The following is a 20,225-nucleotide window of genomic DNA, read 5'->3' as shown; positions in this document are numbered from 1 at the left end:
GCAAGGGTTTATATCACTACACATCTTGAACAGCAAAGTTGTTATACAAAAGTGGTAGTGCTTTCAAAACAACAGGACAGAAAAGTATAATAAAATTGTTGGAGCGATCCATGCTCATAATTCAAGTTTTAACAAGGGGGTTAAACAGAGCAAGTATTTAGATTTCCATTCACACAGCCCTGCGCAAAGCAAAAGAGCTGTTGTTAAGACCACGCTAAATGTATCCAACAACAACTGCACGAAGACGGAGCGAGGAACGACGTGTTATCAGCGACCTAAAAGCTGAAAACTTCATCAAGTCGGGCGATCAACCAAACAACGCACAACCAAAGCCCCGGGAGAACCCAAATGCATATGCGTTTGAATCAATGCCGTGCCAAAGTCGTGTAGCACGGCAGAGCTTGTCGAACTTAATTGCTTGCCGAACTTAATTCAAAAGTTTGGTTCCTCGTGAGAGTGGAGGTTCCCTTTTGGAATGATAGTAGATACATGTATTTGGAATAAATTGACTACTACTCTTAAAAAAAAACTATAAAATCGATTGAAGAAGGAAACAAAAAGCGTTTTAAAAAACTCTAAGAATATCGTTACACATACAAACAAAATCTGACCCCGAACGCTATGGAGAATAGTGCTCTATGGACTGTGACAAACCCCGTAGATCTAGACTACGAATTTCCAATAATATTGTTTACAGGCAATACTTTTGCTCGTTTTGGAAAAGAGAGCCCAGAGAGGTGCACGCTTCCTTATATCACCTGCAGTGTATAACCACTGGACCAGCATCCGCAGGGTTGTATGCTCTCACTCGCCTCCTGAAAGCCAACAAGGCAGTGGGGTATTCGGGGACACCATGATCAGGCCAGACAGTGAAATGAAACTGTTTGACTTCTCGCTCTTCCTTTTCACTCTCCTATTAAATAAAATGTTAAGTATCACCATCATTATCATCATTTCCTTTATTCATACACGACAAGGTTAAAAGCAAGATGCTTGTGGGGTCGTGTAAATTACAGGGTAATAGTTAACATTATGAGAAGCAAACATCAACGGTACAAGTCTTAAGAATAATACTAAATAAGAAATTAAAATCGGACAATGCCATGCAACATTTCGAATAAAACTATGCACATATATCTAAACTAGCAATTACTATAAGTAAGTAGAATGCTGCCGAGAGTTAGCACAACGGATCACATGCGTTGCGCAACAACGATGCCCTTGATACTGTGGGCACAACGCAGACATCCAGAAATCCGTCTAAAATGAACACGATTAGAATGGCTGCCTCGTAACCTCGGCAGCAATAAATAAATAATATATACCGGCAGCATACAGCACTTAAATCCTGGTAATGCCATGGAGCGATTAATTAAACGTTAATTGTTAATAAATCAAACAAGACTTTGCCAGTTCAGCTTACAAAAACATACGCGTTTTCCCCAGAGCCAAATCTATGACATACTGTTTTAAATCATTCATAAGTCAATCCAACGTGGATGTGTTGGATGCATTAGGGAAACGTAAGAACACGTGTTTGACCGACGAAAAAACTTCCACTTATAGGAAGCATTGGATAAAATAATTGATAAAAGACATAGATGACCGACTGACCCTTTTGACATTAAAGGTTCGTATTATGTAATCTGAGTAATGCTCTGACTTGACAAGCATCACTGATATGTCCCCATAGTCCTGTGCCTCATCAGGCCAATACTTGTGGCATTTCAACTGAAAACGGAAAAAATAACAACAATAAATTACTAATGACGAAAGAATAGAGACCTTTGGTTGGGAATAAGAGAGTGCGCAGTTGAACCAAAGAAATACGTAACGAGACCAAAGTTTGACTGAGGACATGTGCCCTTGCCACATGAATAAACAACGAAAATTGTGCTCTCCTTATAGTGGTTGTTGGGTGTAGTATGTATAAACTGTTAAGAACAAGAACGCCACAGAACGAAACTGAGGTTTAATAAGGTGAAAAAAAAAACAAAAAAAAAAACAACAACAACAAAAAAATAAAAACCAATGGCTCCACACGTCCTGAACGTGCATTTTACATTTGGGTCCATTTCTAGGTCGTTGTCGTCCTGACAACGACGTGAATGATGAAGCTGGAGGCAATATGTAGGTCATGAGCGTCCGAAAATAAATTTTTAATTTCGTATTCTAACATGCCAACCGTTCATACCAATTTTATTCCTGGAAAGGTAATGCACACTTTCCATGATGAATGACTTAGAATGCCTGCTTAAGGGTAAAAAAACCGTAGCGAAATAACTGCGCTCGTTTTTTATACGCTAGATCTACACGCCAGGTTAAATTTGACATTCTTGTTATTGCCTTCTGTTGAAACAATTTCCTTACCTTGTGTCTCTCCTGCAAATTTGTCAGCATAACGATTGTTGACGACTGCTTCTCCCACACCATTCGCCAAAAATCATCGAAAGTTGGAGGAACTGGCCCTGTTTTTCAAATTGAGTTAGGAGAATTACTTAAACACGCAGCTAATATTATTGGCATTTTAAGACAAGGATATTAAGAATAACTTTATAAAATAAAACAAATGAATACTTTAAATTTAAATAAATGGCACCGAGGTTGAAATTGAACCCACTGCTTTTATTATGATCATAATACACTCAACAAAATCAAGCGATTCTGATTACCGCCACCCTGCGAGCAGAGCCTCCTTCTGTCTTTTTGTTTACTGAGGAGGAAAAAAGTCAGAAAAGGAGGCTCTGCCTGAATTGCTTAAACTCTTTGAATCTGCTGCAGCCCGAACTTCTGGACTAGTCAATCTTGTTTCCTCTCGTCAAACCGGATTTTCCAGTGCGAGCATCTGTTTAGTGATAAAACCGATTGTTATAATTGAGCCCGCTGTACCGTGAAAATCCAAGATGGCGGCGAGATCTGGCATATTAGGCTTGGGTTCGAGACTATCTTGGCAAAATGAAGCGCATACTCAATAAAGATCTTACTCGATTCATGCAGAGTCTTTCTCGAGAACGCCAAAATCGAGCAAGCAAAAGAAAGGCTCTGCTTGCAGGGTGGATTGCCGCGAGCAGTTCACGTTTTTCCTACATTTTACTTTCTGGCATCAGTATGCACGCTTACGACTCGAAACAAAAATGGCCGACTGCACTTTTGCTGTAAAAAAACAGATGGACAAAATCTAAAAACGTAACAACTGATAGTTCAGGCAAGAGTAGTCATTTCTGGATAAAAAATGTTAAGTGTATTATACACAAAAATCGTACGATCTTCGCGTACCATTCGGATTTAATAGATACTCGTGTTGTTTAGAAAGTTCTCAAATTAAACTCGCCTGGAGGCGTCACCAGTTTTGAGAACTGTCAGGAACACCACTCGTACCTATTTATTATCAAATGGGTAAGATCGTGAAACGTCTGTCTGTGACCTTTTCTAACTGGACTGACAAGGTTTGTTTGTGAAGCAACAGAATGACATCACATGGAAACTTCAGTTGCTTTTAAAGGAAGAACACGTTTTCTTCAACTGCTGTTTTTCCCCTTTCTAATTCCAGTCCATGTTTCATTTATACTGCAATTTTCAACATTTACATTGACATGGAGGAAATAAGGGTTGACTCTTTTAAGCGACCGCGAAGCTGGCGTTTCCAATAAGCCAGTTTCGTATTCTAACGGTTGGACTGGATCTAGCATGAAATGGAGGCTAATCCGGGCAAATTAATTTGCATTTGAAAAGATTTGCCCACATGCAAACATGCTAGATCCAGTCCAGCCGTGAGAATTCGAAAATGGTCTATTATCGGTTACAACTGACAAAACGGGCGGGATAACCATGGAAACCGTATATAAACAAGGAAACCATTCAAGTAATCGAAACAATATTAAAACATTTAAACCAGTTGACTACGTTAAATAGGTGGTGAACCTGAATTCGAAACACCGTAGACAAACCCAGCCCTCCAATCCAAGTGAGCCACGTCCCGGTAAGAGAGAAACAATTTCACTTTTACCTACCTTGGGTGGCTATGTAAGCATTGGGTTTGTTGTATCCCTGAAACCAAGGAAAAAAGAAACAAGCATTAACTACAATATTGCCATTCTACGCAAAAAGGGCTGTATCATATCACTTTGATGTTACTACTGTAGAGCGCGAAAAAAATGTCTAAATCGAGCATGCATCTGGACATAAGAGTGAAAAATAGCAATTTAAAAACTTAACATCACAAAAGGGCAATGAAACTGTTTACAGTCTTCCGTTGTTGTCGATGGGGCAAGGCCCCTTCAGTCTTTTCTTCAAGTGCTCGGTATACCGGCTGATTAATAATCTAAGATGATGATCAACAAAGAGGCACAGAGACAGAAGCCCTAAAAGGTATTTCCAGCGCGAAAAAAAGGGATTGGGGTGAAAAAAAGAACGACGCATAACATTTTTTTTACATATTACAGACACATTGCCATAAGGGGCTTTTTTATTGAACAAATTATCATAGAGCTCTCGGTTGCATCCACGGTTGATTGATAAATCATTTGCATGTGCCTAAGACACCACGCCTTTTATAGTGCGTCTTCGTGTTTAAGTGCGCTAGGACATAGTAAGGGTTGCTATAAAATGTTTTTTTTTCTATATAGTACTTCATAAGTTGATTTCCAGAAATATCCTAGTATTAGCAGCAGAATTCGATGTGTCCGATAGTTTTGACCCAAACAGGGTATGATTTCATAACAGTTTCAATTTTTCGGCCTGAAAATATGCAATATGCAAACATTATCCTTGGTTTCTCGTGATTTAAAAAGAGTAACCATAGACCGAATGCATAAATGGCGGCCAAAAAAATATTATTTTGTTTATGTGCTAATTAGACTCACTAGCCTCGCTCTCAAGCAACATTGCTTTTGTATTTTGTACATGCAAACGAGGCTAGTGAGTCTAATTAGCACATAAACAAAATAATATTTTTTTGGCCGCCATTTATGCGTTCGGTCTATAATATGAGGCACGAGAGCCAAACCTCAAATTATTTGAAATCTAACAAAAGCTGGGTGTCACTAATACTTCCTGGTTATTTCAAGGACGCTATCCTTTTTGGTCAGTTATGGGAACAAGACCATGCGCGCAACGCAAAAGTTCGCCTCACTTTCTCTTGTTCAATGATGCAACTGTCAATGCACACGAATGCAATAAAACCATCCGCTGACTGATTGCTATTTACTATCGCTATTCTTGAGGGTAGCTAACTTGACCCCAAACGGAGGTTTTGACAATTTCCACGTTTACTTTGTTAATTCCCTATTTTCACCGATCCCATAATATAGTTCATTTTTGGGGGTTATTTGCATTAAACCAACGCATACCCAGTTCATTGAAGCATGGTACTGTCCCAAGAGTAAATAACGTTCATTACGTTTATGCAACCAGGAGTTATATACGGTAAGGGCCGAGTGACAGCGTTACAACAACTTCGGTTTATAAAAATACACTACCACCGTATGAACTTTACTCCGGCCGCAGACCTGGTTTCTGGATGTCTACATCCAGATAAACCTCACATGACATGTTAACAAGAGAACTCAACCGGGGATAAATTCTCAAACCTAAGCGAAGTCTTTAGTCGAAATTCGTGACCGGTCGGCACGCAACCTGGCGAAAATGACTAACAACACAATATGATAATTACACGTGTTCAGTTGTCACCTATTGTCTTGTAAATAACCGACCTACAAAAGAAAGGATTCGAAATCGTTGACTTCACATTGGTTCATTTTTGGTTGCGCGTAATTTCAAACCGATATAAAGAGCACTCAGAAGTAACTGTGGTCAAACTCCCGCTCGCAACCACTCGAGCACTAGTAAAAGCAACTGATGAAGGAAGCCACTTAAGTTTCCGAAACCGGTCTTGCTGTAACGAAGCAGTTCTTATCAGAACTCAATAGCCAACTTTGATGACAACGACATCATCGCCATGCTCGCAAATAGTACAAAAAATCCCCCAATGTTGATTATTGGAAGGACAAGAATTCCTTCACTTTAAAGTCATATACGGTAAGGGTCGAGTGACAGCGTTAGAGCGGGGAAACAGTAAACTGGAAGCAAAAATAAACGAAAACAAGGCACGGTAGCGTTTTCTCCTTGTCTTAAAACCAGATGCGACATCTCCCTAGTGATAAAGGTAATGTTCTAACATCGGATTATAAACTTAGTGCCAGAATCTTCAGGCTTTTTGGCCAGAATGGTAACATCCATGTTTAGAGTCTTTGCAGCCAAATTCCTGCTGGCTCAGAAGCCTGAGGACTCTGGCCATGGGATAGCACTCACATCTATCAAAGAAGCATTGATGTAGTCTGAATCCACAATCCCATCGATAGCTGTCAGTGCAACGCGTGAGTGATCATCTGTGGAACAAACAACAACAGCTTTAATTTAAACTTTTAGTTGAAAAACCAACAAACAAAGACGTGGACCAGCCACAGGGAAGAACTTGAGACTTTTAAGCTGATAAACCAGCTGCTTTGTCTCTGCTGTCAGAGATATTGCTAACCCTGCGAAAACTCCCCGTTTAAAAACACGTATACATAAATTACATAAACTAATATAAAGAGGCCTTCGTACATGCAATTATGTTGGCATATCTGTTCTTAGGTTTGTTCTCTGGCACCAGGGCGGTACTAGCTTCATATTCTTGACCATTGTCGAGTTTCTGTGGAGTAAATAAAGATTCAGAACAACGCTGATAACCCAAATTTAGATGTGCAAAACGGAAAAAGCAACCGCTTAGGGACCAAAGCACAGCAGAATCAAATCAAATTAAAATTGCTGATTATTGTAGAGGGGGCGGGGGGGGGGGGGGGAATTCTCAGGGCACAGTAGTTAACCACTAAAAATGCCCATGCTAACTTAATACCAAAATTCTAGAGACTGATGGATTCCTTAAGCTCCGGCAATATGCTTGTCATCCCAGATAGGGGCGATGAAACGTAACTCCGTTCTCTAAACAGGTGCATGTTCTTAATCTCTGGTGAAACATTAAAAAATCCACACACTGTGCACAAAGAGAACAGTATGGAGTTCCCCCTGCTGTGGCCTGTCCTTGGTGACAATACCTTGTACGGGATCTTGAGTTTAATTAACAAATCGAATGTGGTTCAGTGTTGTCTGTACTCTTCTCGACAAAGATGTCTGTCGTTACAGCAGTCAAAATGTTGTGTGCCTAGCTGAGTCCACAACAAATTTAGACCATTGTGACGACGAGTATCGTTGTCGATAAGAGATCAGTCAACGCTGAACCACGTTCGATTTATTTTTGCCACAATATTCAACGTCAACAAAAATGTTTACTTCAGAGCGTGATCAAGATCGTGACAAAAAGAAAGAGCAAGCGTTGTCTATAACTTTTTGATATCTGATTGGTTTATTTTCCAAAGTGGGCGTTTCTGATTGGCTACTACAATTGCGTGACACATTGACAAGAGTAGCGTTGTCTATCGACAACGGCAAATTAGCCAATCAGATTGCGAGATTACACGCCATTGTAGTAAAAGTGTATTTCACCTTACCCCTTTTACAAACCAGTCCAAATATATAAGTAAATGAAAATCGTTATTGTTACAACATGCTGAATGAGGTTTGTTAAAGAATGTTGTGGGTTGAGTCACGAGTATTCTTTTATTGCCAAACAAATCCACGGCTTAACTGAATATTCAAACCTAATTTAACAAACGAAACTCGTCAGATTTTCCCAAATCCCCCTCAATGGAAAATCCAAGTGATTTAACATGGACTACCTTTCTATGTGCTCCAAACCGAAGCGCTCTTATGTCAATCAAAAAATCAAAGCTATCTCATGGGCTTTCAACCATACATTGTTTGCATAACACGTGACAAAGCGTCACCCTTTTCTTTCCAATCGAAAATGGCTAATATTCTTGTTAATGAACAACTACTCACCAAAGTGGAGGTGGCTAGTGGTGGATATTTACGAGGCGCCAAGCAGCACGACAAAATATCCACCAATAGCCACCGACACTGACGTGAATAGTTGTTTTAGTATATAATAAAACAGTGAGATAACATAAGCCCAAGAAGATGACTTTAACTCATTTATTCCTGCAACGATTACACTATTTTCGGGTGCAAATCCCGCGCGAGTTGCTTAGAGGTGAATAGTTAACAATTATTCCATGAGCGCGCGTTGGATATGAGATTGTAAATAGCCAACGAGGCGCGTAGCGCCGAGTTGGCTATAACCAGTCTCATATCCAACAAGCGCGAATGGAATAATTGTTTTATTAAATTCCTTTAAACTCCAAAAGTTTAGAAAGTACGAAATGCGAGCGAAAAAAGCGAGCAAATCATCCGAGCGAAATCGAAAAAACTTGATGAGAACCGATGCGATGTCGTGTAACACCTTGTGGTCAGACAGACGCAGGCTCGTCACAAAAACATTTCTTACCTTTTCGCGTACTTCTAAACGTCGGAATTTAACCCAGCTGTCCAGAAAAACTTTCTTTTTGCTTTCTTCAGAGAGAAATTTCGCTTTCCGGCGAAAAAACTTTTGGCTTGGCAACACTTAGATCAATCATTTACCATATAAGGTCAAACTAAGGTATATAAGCTGATAACCGAGATTGAGTGAACCAATCAGAGCACCAGAATTGCATTATCCGAGGTTGAGAATTTAATAACAACGGATATTCGGTGTTTGAGTAGCCAATCAGAGCGTGCGTTGAACGCTATCCACTGTCTTAGTATATGCTAAACGAGAACATTAAACACACTTGTATGTACTTTAACAATGGCAGCATAGGGTTACTCTTTGGGGACACTCCGCAAATGGAATTGGAATAGGGTCCAACTGATGAGTGAATCAACAAAACAAACGAGTCTGTAGGGCGTCATACAGACCATAAGTGGGCGACGACAGCTAGACACCAAAGTCCTTACATTGTATTCGATCATGTATCCTCGGTCATCAGACTTGTGCAGCTTGGCCACGTGTTTGGCAAATTGTTCGACTGGGATTGGAGGGTGGTCGGGATCATTGATCATCTCGCCTGGTACTGCAAGAACTTTCTTTTTGCTACCTGAAATGAACAAATAGGCCAATGTCGGATTAGTTGTGTTCGCAATCACCACAACAACGACAACCCCTAGGAAATAAAGTTTGAACACAAAAGAAACGCAATAAAGGAAAAAAACGACAAGATTGAAGTTTAATCTTGTCGTTTTTTTCCTTTATTGCGTTTCTTGAAGGTAATGCTTTTAGGCAATCCACCAGGTTTTAAATTGTTTATCCAAGTCAGCAAATTGACAGTCTGATCAATTACTTTCCACCATCGAATGATTTACTTAAGTTTAGAACCATTACTGACTACGGGTATCAACTATAAATTGCCTATTGTATGCCAGGACCTTGCTATTAGACCTCAGCACATACTGTACATATACAAACACATGTGAATGTTTTCCCAATGCATATTGCGTGACAATACTCAAGTGGGTATTTGCTTTCAGAGTCGGACATATTCAAGTTCCCACATTCTCTTCAGTCACAAAAGACAAATTATCAAATCTCCAGAGGATCGCCATACGATCTCGATTGCGAAAACAAAACCTCAGTAAAAGACTAATGATTTAACACAAGAAAACAAGAAGATGGAAAATGAATAAGGGCGCTACTCACTTAGCCGTTTAAATTCAAAGTCACGCCGCTTCCGCTTATGACTTTCGACGTCAAGGTTTGGATTCCTTTCTCTGTTATTCCTGTGAGCAAGGATAAAAAAAACCCTTGAAGTCAATTCAGTTAAGTTTATTATTTTTGCCATAAAATAAGAAATAACATTATTTTCGTTTTTTTCACATTTAGAGGCAAGGGAGGCCATAGTAGCTTTAAAGCTTATGTAAAGGGCTACTTCAAAATACAAAGGAAAGGAAAGGAACTTTATTTAAGTGTCTAGTCGTTCTAGCGCTGTAGCGACTAATTGGGGACACGGTAAATTGAATTAACGCAAATCAACTCAAATGTTAGTTTTTGAGGAGAGGGGAACACCGGAGTACCCGGAGAAAAACTTCTCGGTGCAGAGTAGACAACCAATAAACTCAACTCACATATGACGCCGAGTCTGGCAATCGAACCCGGGCCACAAGTGGAAGGTGAGTGCTCTAACCTCTGCGCCATCCCTGCACCCCAAAAGGTGCAGCAGGTGATAAGAGACAAGCAAAACAATAAGACAACAATAACAATAAGTAGTTCTTTATGGAAGGTAAAGTTTTGTTAACTTTTAAACATCAGATCAAAGGTAAGTTATTGGTAAGAAGTGAAAACCGGAATAGTCGGAGAAGTCGGAGAGTAGAGAACCAACTAACTCAACCCACGTGACGTTGAGTCCGGGAATCGATCGCGGGCCACTGTGTCGACCACGCCACTCGAAAGGGTATCAAACCTATGCGTTATAAGGTAAGTCACAAGGCTGTCCAAATATGAAACGAAAGGGAGGTAACACACTCGGGGAAAAGTAACCGACGGAAGTTGAGAATAGACAACTCGACCGTTTTGCTTGAATCCCCTGATTGATAAAAAATTTTTAATCAACTAGACGAACTAACCATGCCTTTTCTACCAGATATAGGGTTGATCAAAGAGCAAACTATTCAAAAACGATAGTTTCACCGAGATATATTTAAGAGTGAGACAACCATTGCTTTCTTTCTACCAGATATAGGGTGGATCAAAGAGCAAACTATTTAAAAACGACAGTTCTACCGAGGTACATTTAAGAGTGACACAACCATTGCTTTCTCTCTCGAATGTTCAGAAAATCACGACGTCACCACTCAACCATTTGCTTATAATGATTCGCTGTGCCCCCTGAAGCACTGTCAAAGCAGCGGCATTAAGCTTGAAATGGTCTAGAGCAATTTTCAATTGAGTGTCGTAAAACCAAAACCAAAGTAATTACTTTAGCCAATCAGAAAGGACGTAAACCAATCAAAACTCGACGTAATTACACGTAGCCGACACAAAGCGCGGGGAAATGTGCTCGCGCGAGCCACGATTGGTTTTGGTTTCACTTCTGATTGGTTGAAAAAGTGGCGCGAGAACTTTGAACCAATCACTGAGTGAACTAATCATAAACCAAAGCAATTTGCTAATTACTTTCGACACTCAATTGAAAACCGCTCTATTAGTGCTGTTGTAACATTACTCTATTCTGCGCTTCGCGTAAGAATGAGTTAAATTAGGAAACTTACAACAACAACGACCGCGTCAACGTCATCTCAAAATACACAAATTCTTTGTATTTCAACCGTTTTAAGACGACCAAACTGTGGCAGTTTCCCGCGAATGAAAGTGGCCTCGACGGCATTTTAATTAATAGAAAGAAGGGAAGAAATTGAAAAGAAATGTATTAAAATTTAAAATGTTCAGAGCATGCACTGAAACCTATGGTTTTTGCTCATGAGAAAAGGTGCATTCGGTTTTGTGCCGTTTTCATTACTTGTGTCCCTGTCGTTGTTATTGCCCGGCCTGCAAAAAAGTGATCCATCCCCAAATTACCTTTTATAAAGCAAAATTCCAATGATGGCGATCACAATTAGCACCAAGGCTCCCAAAATACCCGCAATTATACCAACGGTATCGTCAGCGTCAGTCTTCACGCCTGATGGAAAAATACCAAACAATTTCCGAGTGGAAATATATCTTTGTTGCTCTTGCACATTCATAAAGCATGCAATCAAGAAGAAATGCAATTCATTTAAAATATTTTATTTTCCTCAGCTCGAATCTGCCGCATAATTCTTTCCAGTCGTAGGACCGGCATCTCTGGAGTGCTTGATAGATGATGTCAATCCGATATCAAATAATACAAATCTACTGGATGACCTAAATCATATCGTGTCAAATTGGATTCAAATGGCATTGTAATTACTTGCCTCCGTGAGGGCTCTCCAGTGTTTCGTGGAAGCCAAATCATACGTCCGGCCAACGCAAGAGAAAGGTGGGACAGGAATTTCAAGCAAACAATGACCAAGTTAATATATTAGCGACAGAAAATTACAAACCAGGCACGAGACAACAGACTGGATGGATGTCCCGTGACTAATTAAGAAATACAAACTCGCATGACGTACTAAGAGTGTGTGGTAAGCTTATTTCAGCTGACTCTCCATACAAAAATCTCTGTGAAGACAAAAACAAACATTCAAAATAAGGCACCAACCAAACACTTTCTGCATTAAAAGTGATTTCAACTCAACTCTCATTCGTAGCTTTCCTACCCCGTTATCCTCAGTCACTCCTCTTATGTACACCTTGTACCTTGTCCCTGGTTTCAATTGAACATTTTCGTAACCTCCGTATGTCTTTCCGTCGCCTAAAATAAATACTTTACTAGTGTTCAGTGCATCCCGCGATAAAAGTGCAGCCATGTAAAGATTTTCTCCCTTTCTCGTGGCTTCCTTGTAATTGGTAACATTGTCTGGTAAAGTAGATGTCTCACGTTTGGTGACTTTGCCAAGAATTTTAACTATGACTTGATGAAAACTATAAAAGAAAGAGACATGACTTGTTACAATCAGAGAAAAGTTCATCGTATCCCTAAGTTTTACAAAGAGCCAGTGAGGAAGCTGTGTTGGCCCTCCTAGACAACAAAAAGGAAATCATGTTCGTGTCCCAGGCAGATGCTTCAAAGAAAACGTCCCAAGAAAATAAAGAAGCGACTACCTTAGAGTTGACGTTGGACGAAAATACTAAAAGACAACCAAGAAAACTCTCTCTTTAATTCACAGAGTTTCAGCATTTCACAATCAAACTAAAACTTGAACATATCCTCACAATTAATACACACACTGAACTCTGACTGGATAAAGGTACATCTGCTCACAACTACTACCCGAACGTAGGCGCAGGTGCAGACGCACGAGCAATGGCATTCACCCGCATTAAAAAACGAAAATGAGCGATAAAACTAAAGCATGATTATCTCTGTTTTGATTTGGGGTTGAAACAGAAGCTCACACATACTTCAACCATATTGTGAGGAGTGTTCAGAGTGTGGAATTAGTCGAATTCATGCCAATTAGAATCTAGAACAAGTATAAGGACTTGAAATAATAACACCTCCCTGTAAGAAATTTTAGTCAGTGACTTCAAGATACCTTTCGATGGTTCCGTAACTTTTGCAAAATTTCTGATCGAGCCCATTTACCCTTACCCTTACTTAAAGATTTGGGCTCTCTTAGGTAAAAAATGTCAATTAACAATTGCTAGATAAGGCCGAGCATGATATGAAGGTTTACGCAGATATCAATATTACTCCTTCATAATTGAGGGAAAGCAAAAATTATTGTGAGAGTGAAGTATACACGAGTGTGCATCATGATATTTTCAGCTGTCAAAAAATTTATGGCTCGAAAGACGTATTACAGCGTGACATTTTTCCTCCACTATTTACTACTGTTGGATGACTAACTTCATTATCAGTGGAGTAAAAAACCTTGTTCTGTTGACTAGCTTGAGTTATATGAGGCAACAGGGCAACCAAAAAAGAAAGCAACAACTTGAATTAATAATAATTATCACCCATGTTTTAACTCACATCACTTTTCCATTGGTGTCGGATGCCGGCTGAATTGTAATGGTTATGGTGTGTAATGTGGTGGCATCATAGTTAACCTGTGGTTCCGTTGGTGGAGGCGGAGCTGAAAATAAAAAGACTTGAATAGGCAACTACACATTTACTCCTGCGGATGTAACGTAAGCTTGAAATAGCCAATTACGGGTCCACTACAAGTTTGCGTTTTCTCTTGAAAATGATGAATGTGAAATACAATGAACGACAGAATCATAAATTGATTCCAAGTGCCTAATAGCACCGGACAACACAATTTATCTACTGCATTTCAGACAAAGAACTCACCGACGGCAGGTGTATTCACTACCATGTGTTTACTTTGGTTGCCTTCTCCTTTGATAGTAAATGCAGTAACATACACTGTAAACTCTGTCCCGGGATAAAGGTTTGTTTTCTCGATCACAGCAAAGCGTACTTCCTCGTCAGCTGTTACATTGAAGTTGTGATGAAAGGCACGATCATAGTCTCGTTTCCCTACGCAGTAAATCTTGGCCACAAACAAGAAAAAAAGTCAACAAAGAATCAAAACTAAAATAACTTGGTTTTTGTTAAGTGCTGAAAAAAACTATGGCAACTACCTTGGCCAAACACACCAGACGGAGGTGGTCAAATGAACCAATCACGTCAATACCTGTATAGCCAGAAATAACCGCTCAAGAATCAAACGGAATTGTTGTTTCTTCTGTCATATTCTTCAGGTAGTCCATTTTTTCGAAGTATTGGAATCGTCTGAGTTTTTCTTATTTGTTGTTGTTGTTGTTGTTGTTGTAGCTCCATGACCTTTCTTTCTCTTTCTTGGGGGGCCGCAATTTTCCAGGGGTTCCCCATTGACGAGTAAAATCGTCTGGCGTTAGACAGAGTAAAATACTCTGGCGTTAGACAGAGTAAAATACTAAGTCTGGCCGGTTTAGGCCGATTTGGACGTCAAAGGGTTATTAATTAATGGGGACATCGTTTTTCAGTGAGTGATTAATTTGGACAAAAATTCTAGGGAGGGGAAGGAGGGGGCACCAAAAATGGATGAGACCAATTCAACGTAAGGAAAGCCAGGAAATTCACACAGGAATTTGGGGCCAAAGAGATCGTGCCCTTGATTTTACAGACATTTTGAGCAGCGGTACGTGTTTTTGTACACTCCATTACTTTCTGGGTTCCAACTATTTACCTCTACCAACATTCAGAATGTCGGCATACCAAATGAATTCTGCAGCAAGCACCTTGTTTACCCTCAACAACAACTAATCCCCCTACGCGGTGAGTACCAAGTGAATACCACCAGCACTACTAAAATCGGTGCAACGTTACCGCTACTAAATTGGATACATGACCTCCTTACCTGGTATTTAAGAATTATACCATTGCGATCGAATGGCTCCTCCCAAGCTACGTTTATTTTACCATCATCCAGCGTTGCTTTCACCTCTGTTGGTTTACCGGGAACTGTGAATAACAAATTAATTTGCAGCATTAGTATTTTTACCCCCAAACCTTTCAAAAGTGGTAAAAACCTCTTAACAACGTTTGAGTGCAAGAGAAACCAAGTGCTAAGGCTAACATTGTACGTGAAGATGACTTCTTTTTCTGGGGAAAGATCTGGGGAAAGATCTGTTAGAGTTTCTTAGAATACATTAGGACCAATTCGTATTTGTTGGTACTTCATGTTCCCCGATAAACAATGTGATAATACTCGAAGATGTCAAGCGAACATGTCACATAATTTTCAATCTTAAGACCTACATGTGACCGGTTAAGGCCGGGACACACTAGGCGATAAATCGCTGCGACACGCCGCGGGGACAAGTCGCCGCAACAAATCGCCTTGTGTGGCTCGGTTAATTTCATGAAAATCATTGTCGCTGCGGCAGAATTTTGTCGCTGCGATCAGTCGCACGAATTCAAACCAGTTTGAACTCGTGCGACTTATCGCAGCAACAAAATTAGCGAAAGCAGCGTTGTCGCATCGTGTGTACACTTCCGGCAACAAGTCGCTGCGACAATATATGAATGAACCAATGAGAGAGCGTCATATGGTCAGCCATATTGAATTAGAAAACTAGTTGACATTCCCCCTCATACGAGATCACTGCGAACTGGCGAACAGGCGTCGTGTCGCAGCGACTTGTTTTGCAAGTAGTACACATGGAGCAATTTGTCGCAGAGACATGTCGCCTAGTGTGTCCCGGCCTTTAGGAGTCATTAGAGAGCTTACGCAAGGACGACGAAGCCGCTAACGAGAACGTTGTCTCAAAATAGTATTTCCCGTTATTATAATAATTTCGTTATAACCCCAAGTCGTTCGTGATGGAAAGTGTGTATCAACATTGCAGGAATAAAATTGTCATGAATTGTGCGGTTGTTTGGGGAGAAAATTTAAAATGTTTCGTCAGGTTCTCACGTCCTCTACACAAACTCAAATTTGGTCAAATCACGTCGTTGTCAAAACGAGGACTGCAAAGAAATGTACCAAAATGCAAAACGCACGTGCAGGGCGTGCAGAGCTATTGTTCGTGCTCATTAAACCCATTGTTTTGTGGCGTTCTCGTAGCCGTCATCGTCGTCCTTACCTAAGCTCCGGGATCTTAAGCAACGATAACGGCGACGGCAACGAGAACGTCATCTTAAAATACAGCTGTTTCGAGAAAGGTTGTCCAAAAGAAGTGTAAAGGCCGATTTACACGGTACGATTTTTGTCGCATGCGACAACGGCTTACGACAGGCCCACGACACGATTTACGATTGTTGTGTATATCAGAAAAAATATCGTAGCATTTTAAAACATGTTTTAAAACGCTGCGACAATCGTAACATGTCGTAGGCCTGTCGTGAGCTTGTTGCACGCGACAAATTATCGTACCGTGTAAATCGGCCCTAAATGCGTTCGCGACAATGCCGAAAGATAGTATGGGACAGTATTCAATATGCAGTGAACGTCCAGAATCGAAGATGCCACGACCGTACAGTGAAGACCTACGATGGCGAACTATTTGGGTCAAAGAGATCTTAGGATATAGCATTAATGAAGTGGCAGTACGCACACACTTTGAAGCTCTCTCCCGCCATCAAGCTACCAAAAACAAAAGGGTTCATCAGCAAAAACGATGGTTCTGCACGTGCACCACGAATTTTGGAACATTTTTTAAACAATCTCTGCGAAACATCACATAAAATAAGTAAGGTTAAAGTCGTCAGAATCTTGCTTTCTCTGTGAATTCTAACCCTTTGTTACTAATTCATGGCCTGGATCATTTGAATGAATTTTGAAGCTCTCTCACATCTCAATGTCAGTAACAAAAGATGAGCACGTATTTCTAGGTGACGTTTTCGATAGCATTGCCGTCTCAAACTGACAGCTTACCATAATTTTTCGGCATTGTCGCGTAGGCTTTTATGTTTCTTTTGGACAACCTTTCTCAAAAACAGCTGTATAAATTCGCGTTACTTGAATCCCTTCGTGACTATTTCAACCCTTTTAATATGACAAGAGTGTGGTAGTTCCTCAAAAGTGACCCTCCTCGGAACGGCACTTAATTTAGGAGAGAAAAAGAAAATTTATCCTCAAGTGCTGACGTTCTTCGTAAAACCTCAAATTTGGCTGTTTCACGTTGTTTTGCTGACGGCGGCAAAGAAATGCACAAAAGTGAAAAATGCACGTGTAGGGCGTGCAAAGCTATTGTTTTTGCCAACTGCAACCAGCGGACTGAGAATTTTATTTCTGGCGATTTGTCACAAAGGCAGGGATAAGTGCGAACCGCCCCAGCAAGTTTCTTGTTAAAAACAGTAGGGAGCCCTAATAGTGCCTAAGACGGCGTCCGAAGGTACTAGTAGGAAACTTAAGCAACGACAACGGCGACGGCAACGAGAACGTCACAAATTTGCATATTTAGTGGCACAAACAATAGCTTTGCACGCCTTGCACGTGCGTTTTTCACTTTTGTCCATTTCTTTGCCGTCGTCAGCAAAACAACAACGTGACATAGTCAAATTTGAGGTTTTAAGGAGAACGTCAGCACTTGACGCTAAAGTTTCACTTTCTCACTTAAATTAAGCGCCGTTCCGAACAATGTCATATTAAAAGGGTTGACACGTTTACAAAGTGATTACAATGACGCGAATTTATATTTTGAGATGACCTTCTCGGTGCCGTCGCCGTCGTTGTTGCTTAAGTTCCCTATTAATGTAGGGAGCTTCAGAGTAGGATAGGAAAAGTACTAAGATCCTGAAAAGGGACACGAAGGCTTCAGAGTAGAGGCAAAAGGTACCAGCCGTTGTCGTTTTTAAGCATGGTATTGGAAAACTCTATTTTTTTTGTGGTGGTGATGATGGTGTTGATGATGATGAGGACAATGGGGAAAGTTCCAATGAAGGTCATCCCTGTTGTTGTTGTTGTTGTTGTGCGCTCTGGGAGCAACATCACCTGGTCTCACACAGATTTTTGGAAGTAGACACAAAGGTTGCTCCACTTTAAACAGTGAGACTTTACAGGAGAGTGCTAGAAGATGACTTGTCCTACGTAGGGACGGCAGTCCTAGATAAAGCCTAAGAACTACAGCACAAGTATAAGTCCTAGATAAAGCCTAAGAACTACAGCAAAAGTATGCGGGTTGAGTTTGTTGGTTCTCTACTCTGCACCGAGAGGTTTTCCCAGGGTACTCCGGTTTCCCCTCTCCTCAATAACCAACATTTGACTTGATTTGCGTTAATTGTTAATTTCAATTTACAGTGTCCCCAATTAGTGCTTCAGCGCTAGAACGACTAGACACTTAAATAAAGTTCCTTTAAGTAACATTCGTAAAACTGCTTCATGCCAGCAATGATGATAACAATAATAGAATGCAGATTACAAAACCAGAGTAAAAGAAAGAAAGAGAAAACAAACAAACAATTTCACTATCCAATTTTTGTTCACTCTGAGTAAAGCCTAATGATCGAATCACGTGAACATGCTTTAGTGCATAACAAGCAGCCTGCATAACTATTATGTATGCCCATAGTTTTAATATTGTTAATTTTTAAAACGTTAATACTAACTGGAAAAGATGGTATGAATACTGTCTACTCAAGGCTGGCTCTTACAAATTTGATTCAAGCATCTATTCCAAGAACTTAAGCCTACAGTAGTAGCACCTGGCAGAGTTTGAGTCATATCGGAAATCAAGATCAAAGATAGCTAGATAGACTCGTTTATTTAAAATTAAAAATATATAGGTAAGTACTCAGGGTAGTCCATTCAGGGAGCTTACAAAGCATCTCTGTTATATCAATAGCAACCCCGAGGTTATTACCTCGACTATAGAATACACAAAAATAAGATATATATAAAAGAAAAGCATGAATATAGAAACGTACAATTACATGGTAATAAAGAAATCTACATTACAATTTAGTTAAGTTATGAATATTTGCAATGATTATCAAAAACTGTACTTCCATGATAATAAAATGATCTCCTGGCTTTTTCCGTTATTATTGCAGGCAGATGCAAAAGATCGCTCTGCCAGGCTGAGCGGGTAAAAATGTACTTATTATATACAAATTAGTTATTAAAATATTGATGATACCGACTGTCTATTCTTTTGCTCACAAGCTTAAGGATATGGCCATCACGCCTGGACCTTAGACTTGGCCATTCTAAAGCTTTCATTGCAGTGTCACTACTAGATGCCTTTATTACCATTCTCCCCACGCGTTCCTGCAGAGCTTGTAAAGTTCCGCTGTTTAATATAGTTAAATAAAATTTAACATAGTTAACGACTAGGAGCTAGTCTGGTCAGTAGTGTTTTGCAGGCGGTTGTTAGTGTCTTGGCCGTCTGGTAGCGTTGTTCAGCGTTTTGGTGCGTTCTGTAGCGTTTGTTATAGTTACATGGTTCACGACCGGGAGCTAGTCCGGTCAGTAGTGTTTTGCAGGCGTTTGTCAGCGTTGTTATGCGTTTTTGTAGCGTTTGCAGCACTCTTTAGGTTGGGGGGGCCCTGGGGCTGACATGGTTCAGCGGTATTCCTGCGTAGTGCATGCGTTGTCCAATGTGCTTGCAGCGTGTTTGTTGGCGTGGCGTTGTGAGTCGGTTTAGGAGTTTAGTGGTTCTCGGCGTTCCCTCCCTCTCCCCCCCTTTCTTTCTTTTTTTTTTGTGCTCTTTTTTTTTTTGTGTGTGTTATTATTATTATTATTATTATTCCACTGAGCTATCTGGCTCAAGTGTGACGGGTGCCTTAGGGGGGCCTGGCGCGGGGGGCTCGTGGCTTGGTTGCGGGTTGGGCAGGCCAGTCGGGTGTTCTAGCGCCTTGGGGATGTGACTGCGGTTGCAGCCCCCAGGCTTCCTGGGCATCTACCCTCCACTGGCGACGTGGGCGTTAACTTCCCCGCAAAACGCCTAGACCCAAGCACCATATCTCCAATATCAGTCTAATCATTGAAAGATAAATGGCATTAGCTCTATGAGAAGTGATAAACGGCACACACGACCTAGCATGTCGACCCGCCTACCAGCCTTAGAAACAATAGCTTTATAATGTTTGTCCCAGCTGAGGTGTTTGTCAAAGATAACACTCAAATATTTAAACTCAGTAATGTGATTTATGGCGGACCCACTGATAGTGACTGAGAAC

At 40.5% G+C, this 20,225-nt stretch overlaps 1 protein-coding gene across 5 annotated transcripts in view; it reads right to left on the bottom strand.

Moving 5' to 3' along the window:
* LOC138000867 (receptor-type tyrosine-protein phosphatase F-like) overlaps positions 1-20,225 on the bottom strand; it is an 87,603-nt gene that overhangs the window by 19,486 nt on the left and 47,892 nt on the right. For all 5 annotated transcript variants that reach the window (XM_068847538.1, XM_068847539.1, XM_068847541.1 and 2 more), the window contains 14 exons: positions 14,962-15,065; positions 13,911-14,112; positions 13,590-13,692; positions 12,271-12,535; positions 12,124-12,172; positions 11,549-11,651; positions 9,674-9,753; positions 8,935-9,074; positions 6,604-6,691; positions 6,310-6,386; positions 4,011-4,047; positions 2,371-2,468; positions 1,615-1,731; positions 759-913 (listed from right to left, as the gene is read on the bottom strand). In XM_068847538.1, coding sequence (XP_068703639.1) covers positions 759-913; positions 1,615-1,731; positions 2,371-2,468; positions 4,011-4,047; positions 6,310-6,386; positions 6,604-6,691; positions 8,935-9,074; positions 9,674-9,753; positions 11,549-11,651; positions 12,124-12,172; positions 12,271-12,535; positions 13,590-13,692; positions 13,911-14,112; positions 14,962-15,065 — 1,618 coding nt within the window. The remainder of the gene's footprint in view (positions 1-758; positions 914-1,614; positions 1,732-2,370; positions 2,469-4,010; positions 4,048-6,309; positions 6,387-6,603; positions 6,692-8,934; positions 9,075-9,673; positions 9,754-11,548; positions 11,652-12,123; positions 12,173-12,270; positions 12,536-13,589; positions 13,693-13,910; positions 14,113-14,961; positions 15,066-20,225) is intronic.

Source organism: Montipora foliosa, chromosome 4, assembly GCF_036669935.1.
Source record: "Montipora foliosa isolate CH-2021 chromosome 4, ASM3666993v2, whole genome shotgun sequence".
NCBI classification, from domain to species: domain Eukaryota; kingdom Metazoa; phylum Cnidaria; class Anthozoa; order Scleractinia; family Acroporidae; genus Montipora; species Montipora foliosa.
Note: the sequence above shows the minus strand (reverse complement) of the source record. Positions and strands in the feature narration are given on the sequence as shown.